The sequence below is a fragment of the Protobothrops mucrosquamatus genome, unplaced genomic scaffold (assembly GCF_001527695.2).
Source record: "Protobothrops mucrosquamatus isolate PMUCROS unplaced genomic scaffold, P.Mucros_1.0 scaffold7, whole genome shotgun sequence".
NCBI lineage: Eukaryota > Metazoa > Chordata > Lepidosauria > Squamata > Viperidae > Protobothrops > Protobothrops mucrosquamatus.
Genome location: NW_015386394.1, coordinates 2,289,683 through 2,296,139, shown reverse-complemented (window position 1 = coordinate 2,296,139; position 6,457 = coordinate 2,289,683). Strand labels below are relative to the sequence as shown.

Below are 6,457 nucleotides of genomic sequence, written 5' to 3'. Positions count from 1 at the left end.
TAAAATTTATCAATTGAGAAGGGTTCCTCAATATTCTTATACCAATATAAATTGACAATAAACCACAACTCTGCCAACATGTTTTCCAACTAATGATTTTAATTAAAAGGAATAAGCTTTCTTGAGTTGCAGCTCACTTCATCATACATAGTCTGGCTAAACTGGATATAAATTGGGGTAATATGAAGGGGAAACATTGTGGGGAGAGGGATGGTATGGAGAATTGTAGGTTTCATGGAAAATTACCAGTAACTTATGAATTAATAATGGTACTATATTAAAAACCTATAGTGTCTGTAGGGATTTTCTGAGATTTCTAAAATCTTTTCATATGTATTTTTTCAACAATTGTTAATGTCTTATTTTTCTTAAATAATCACGTTGAGATCTATTACGGAGTGTCCTGGCTATTCATGAAGTGAGATACAACTCATGAAAATTTATGCCTTAAAAAATGATTAGTTGGGAAAAGGCTAGTAGACTCCATTTTTTATCATCGTGCACAAACATAGCTCTCTTCCTTCAGTGTCATAGATGGACAACAACAGTAATGAAATCATATTTTATTATTGGGAGCCACTGGCATCTAGTCTGATTTTCTTCAGTACACAGAGTAACTATAAAGGACTTCAACTCCTTGAATAATGAGATTAAGGTTAGGAATAAAAAAATCTAGTCTAAAATATCTAAAATATTGTTAATGTAGAACAAAATTTTACACTCAGTTCAGCCTACTGTAATTCCACTGATATATTCAGAATTTCTGGTATGACATTGACCATGGGAAGTTGGCAGAATTTGCCTTCAGAAGCCAGTGGATCTTTTGTGGGGTGGAAGCTGCTGGATTGCATGGATTTGAGTGGATGGCAAGACGTCCTAAACTAAATTAAAAGAAAAGGAGAGCAACCATGAGGTGTTTCTCAACATAAATTTAACTACAGTAAGGATATACAGTTAGTAAATCTTCCAAGATTTGGACGTTGAATAAATCTATCAACCCCAAATATAAACCTTTACAGAAACTAAAATAAATCAAACTGACTGCAATAGCTGCAAATGAATATAACAAAAGCTTTCTGAGCATCCATAGTAATTATGGCTGCTGGATCTTATTTATTTTGAATTAAAGTAAGAACAATAAAAATCTGATATTGCCTGAAGCTTGACAGCCCTCTATAAATATAGTCTGATCTGGATCAATATAGTTAGAAAGGTACCCTCTCCTTTGAGGGACAAAGTAACTTAAAATCTCAGCATCCCCATTTCTCAGTTATTAGAACATTCCCAGTGATATAATTTCCTGATTTAGAAAAACCTGGAATGGTTGCCTCTTTAGAATGAGCTAAGGGATTTATTTGAAAAAGCTTCAGTATAGATCTCGAACAAAAAGAGGCCAAAACCCAACATACTTTTTACATCACTCAACTGGAAAACTATCAGAAGCAGGATCTTTTTCAGGTTGATAGATCTGGTTGCAGTAATATTTTTTTTAAACAAAAGAGGTGAAATAAAATTAGTAGCTTGAACCTCTGATAAATGTAGCAAACCACATTTCTGTGTAAAGGAATTTATCAAAAGCAAATATGTTACAATTCAGAATAGATTTTAAACAAAAATTGATGAATGATGCTATAACAGGTGGTACAATATTTCATTGTTCAAGGATTTTCTTTCAAGTCTATAAAACAATAACTTGCAAGATTTCTCTCCCTTTTCCTTATACCATTGCTTTGTTCAAGGTAGTAAATTTCTGTCTTGGAAATAAAGAACTTGTTAAGGTTGTGGTTAGATTTACGTCCTTCCAGAGATAGCTGGGATGAATAAAACAATAAAAATTAGTTTATTTTGTCCTTTAAAAACATAAATTTAGCCCAGTGGTTCTCAGCCTTTTCTTCACCACAGACCCTCTTTAAATTCCTTTTGTGGCCATGGACCCCCAAGACTTAACTCAAGATTTAAATCATAACATTTCTTCAAGCCTTCACGGACCCCCTGTGATGACATCGCAGTTGCTCAGGGGTCCACAGACTACAAGTTGAGAACCACTGGTTTAGCCAATTTTTCTTTTTTTTAAAGAAGTGATTAAATAGCATGATACTTCAGGGACCATCTCACTCCATTGGGATTGGTCTGCACCACTTGTGCCGGCTTAGCCCAATTATTCCACCTGGAGGGATCCAGGAGGAGGGCCTTTTCTGCAGTTGCTCCTGCCCTCTGGAACACCTCTTGCCCCCAGATGTGAGGTTGCCCCCCCCAACCCTCCTATCTTTTCGTAAGGGCCTAAAGATGTGGCTCTGCCAATCGGCCTGGGGCCCCTGTGGGGGAACAGCGCAATGGAGGTGGTTGATAACAGGTAATAACAGATCCCACCTCCCTCCCCACTGCCTCTGCTCTCCCCATGTGTCTTTAGTTTTAATGTTGGATTTTAACTTTTTATGTTTTAGCTTAGATGTAACTGTAAGCCGCCCAGAGTTACCCTATGGTAAAGTGGGAGCCAAATAAATAAGTAAATATTCTTGAATAAATAGTTTAGCAATATCCAAGGTCAAAAAAAGGCAAGGTGATAGGTTTAACAGTACAGTTAAAGGCCTGGTCTGTTTTTAAATACATTACTTGATGAGTGTAAAAAAAGAGGGTGTGGCTTGTTTGCATAGTCACAATCACTAGCTTGAATTTTTTGACACCTCTCCGATGGGTTCCCATGGTAGTGTCCTACGCTAAAGACAACAATAAGTGAAAATATCTTTTTAGAAAAGTACCTGCCATTTTCTGTTCCATTTGCTTGACAGATCTTTGCAGCAAAGAAACCACTTAAAGAGTATTTGTACTTTTTCTCTAGTTAATGCAATAAGCTTCAGAGGAGCACGATTCGAAATTATAACATTATATGCTTTAATTTTAGACATCAAATAATCAGAAATAAAGAAATGACATACCCCAAAGTAATTCTTATGGGTGAAAGAAAGAAAAGCATATTTCCCTTAGGAAGGATTAATCAAACGCCAGCTGAGATAAAAGAATAAAAGGCAACTGTACTAAGCAGGCTATTAAATTTAATTGTTGAATTCATCTAAACATGCTTTACTCAGTGTGTTGTACTATTATTGGCAGCTAAAATGTTTGTGCTGTTCTAAAGTTCCTGCCTTTCTGAATTCACATTTGTCTTTGAGTTTTTCTCCATTTACAGCTAACCATGGCACAAACAAGCCTGGATAACTTTTTTTTCAAACTACGTTCCCATAACATAGCCTTCATGTGGTCCCCAGGCCACGAGTGAAAAAACTCTTAAGTGGTCTTTAGCTAGTATTTAAGGAATTATTTCAGTCTAATACCAACACTGTCCATGGATACCCGCAAAGAACATAAAAAATGCTCTCCTTGCAGCGGAAAAAGTCCAGATCATTGCAGTTACAGTTAATGCAGTTAAAGCATTAGAGGCAGGATAGGGATCAACAGTGGGAACAGCTAATATCATAATAATATAAGGGCAAGATAAAAAAAAATCCAATAAATAAAAATAAAATATACTTTTCTACTGGCTCAAGGATGGACGGAAAATACTTCATCTCAACAGTGGGAACAGGCCCTTGTATTGTCCAATTAAAGGTTAGATTAGCAATATAAAGGCTATCACAGAGATGGACTATGCTTGGATGCACAGAGTGATAGATATTTTGGTTGTTCTAATCAAATTTTTCTCCACTTGGTTACACTAGATGGGCTGCATTAAGATTTTCATCATTACCAATGGAGATGATTAATAATACTGCCTTCCATTGTGCTTGTCCACCTTTTAAAACATTCAGATAAATCCAATTTTCCCCCCAAAGACTATTTGATCCAGAGTAGCATTCTAAAAAGTTATTGGGTCTCAAGAAAAGCAGAATTTGATTAAATGTTAATATTAATGTAATGATTATGGTGTTGGAATAGGACCAGAAAGATCCAACATTACATCTTCTTTCAGCCCTTGAAAGACACACCAAGGGACCTGGGGCCAACCTTTCTCTCTCTTTCAACTCCACATGGTTGATATTGGCATAAAATGCAGGGAGATCTCTATATAATCCCCCTCCCCAAGCTCCCAGAGAAATATCAACCTTTTGGGGATATAAATTCACAAAAATAAACTACAGAATATAACATTTATTATTTTAACTAAGTGAATGAACATAGGTTTACAGTTGTTTTCATTCTTAGTTAATTATTATGGTTAATAATATTACTGCTGATGCATTGAATATTTTTTGTCTTTCTGTTATATTAAAAATGTTAATGTAAAGACAATAGAGTTGGAAGACTCTACTTCATTCAGCCCTGTTTTAAAGACAGTTTGTAGAAATAACTTCATCAAGATAAATGAAGATAGATGTGAAGAGCTCAGCTTGAATTCACAAAGCAAGTGTGTGATTTCAGGTCTATTGAAAACACAGGATGGCAGATTTTCCACAGGTTTAGCTTACCTTATTTTCTCCAAACCTTCTCTTAATGGGTGAGATTTCTTCCTACAATATTATTCCTTCAGTTTTCTCCTCAAAATAATGTTTTTATGAACATCCTCTGATAATACATTTCTTGTCATTTCCAGTCTTCAGATGTTATTGTTACTTATATAGCCAAAATAGCATCATCTACAGAGGAGAATCGTGCATTAGTATGCTTAGAGCAACTCTTTACATTAGATTTGCAGAATTATTAAAAAAAGAAGAAAGAGTAATTCCTAAGTATAGTTTACCCAAGACTGAGTGCGTGGAGTGGTCACAAAATGATAATTAATACAATAATAAATAACAAAAATTAAGAGGGTAGAGTTCAGTAGGAATCCAGAACAATGACCATCGTGCCATAATGTTCCACTTTATCAGGCTATATACAGCTGTTGACAACTGGCAGCTAAATGCTCTGTGTAAGGCATAAGGAATCTGGCCTTTAAAGGTGGTTCATGTGGCTTACAAAGCTGCTAGGGAAAGTTCTGTTTCTTCTCCCCAAGTCATGCCCCATCTCCCCTTTGCTTACAGCACTTCAAATATTTTACTGATCAAATTGTTAAACTGCCAAGGGGAGGGTAGAAGAAATAATGCCACTCAAAATAGATATTTGCCCCCCCCAATTTTGGGTATGATCAAAGGAACAGAGTAACCTCTGAAGGCCACCTAGTATCTTGACATAGTTGCATGTCCTTGGAGGACATGGGTTGTCTTGTTACACACATTTTCCCTGATCTGTTGTCTTTTCATTCCTCTACAGCAGCAAAGAAGAAAGAAGTGAAGAAAGAAGAGCCAAAGGATGCGAAGAAAGAAGTGCCAAAAAGTAAGACTATGAGCCATATTTTGACCTGCTCATGCATACAATAGCTAGCAGAAAGCCAATTGCTCATATATTTTTTTAGATTGGAAGAATGAAGAGCTGCAGAGAACATACTGTTTGCCTTTCTGTTCCCTGGTGATTATGAATAGCTTCATCAAGGGAATGGAAATAAAATGGTATGCAAAGCCTTTTCAAGACTCTTGAAAGGCCAAGGGCAGAATATTCATCTGAGAATGTTTTCCCCATCACCCTTTGAAGTCAGTATCCCAATAAACCTCTATTTGTGGAGGAGCCCCAAAGTCAAAGATGCTGAGATTATTTGTTAACTGAATAAAAAGAATTTAATCCATTTGGTCATTGCAAATATTGCACTGTCCTTTGATGCCCTCTCTACAAATGGTGTTTGGGGCAGTTGTTCTTCCCAAGAATACCTTGATGTTATGATTATGTTCTGTTGAGAAGAAAAAATTAAAAATAATCCATCCAAGGCAGAGTCAGGATGGATGCCAGAGTCAAAGGGTGCTCCTACCATTATCAACCAAAATACATTATACTGTTATTCTGTCTTTTTCTACTGAATAAAACATTCTCTAATAAGAAACAATGTCAAAGTATGAGTCTGGGTGGGTGGAGGAAGATGAGAGGACAGCTTTTCTGGATGCCATGAAATTTAGTGGACAACTGGACCATAGCCAGAAGATGTTTAGGACTAATTATGCTACTTTTAATAATCTTCTCTTTTTGGCTTCTTGCATGTCAGTTATAACAGAGAAATACAGAGAAATGTCTACTTTGATTGAACCACACATTTGATTCCCTTGAAATAATATATATGCTACTATATGTCCATTCAGTAAAAAGGCCCAGGAAAGGCAGCATGAATTAATCAATTTTTTTGTTATTTGGAATATATTAGTTGTTTTATATATATATATTTTAAAAAAATGATCTTAAATTACTCTGTTTTTAATGCTTAATTTTATTTATTAAATTATACACCACTTAGAGCCTCTTTCTGAGGAAGATGGGCAGTTGAGAAGTGTGAAAAATAAAAAAAATAAAAAATAAACTAAGTTTCAATTTTATTTGGCCCTGCATTCTCAGAGTTGAAGGAGCAGGGGAAAGATTCTGCATACCTTTTAATGTAAAA

At 35.6% G+C, this 6,457-nt stretch overlaps 1 protein-coding gene across 1 annotated transcript in view; it reads left to right on the top strand.

The window, feature by feature from the left end:
- Positions 1 to 5,189: 5,189 nt before the first annotated feature.
- The window catches only part of MYBPC2 (myosin binding protein C, fast type), a 41,050-nt gene continuing 39,782 nt past the window's right edge, over positions 5,190 to 6,457 (top strand). The window contains exon 1 of the mRNA XM_015810143.1: positions 5,190 to 5,310. Coding sequence (XP_015665629.1) covers positions 5,190 to 5,310 — 121 coding nt within the window. The remainder of the gene's footprint in view (positions 5,311 to 6,457) is intronic.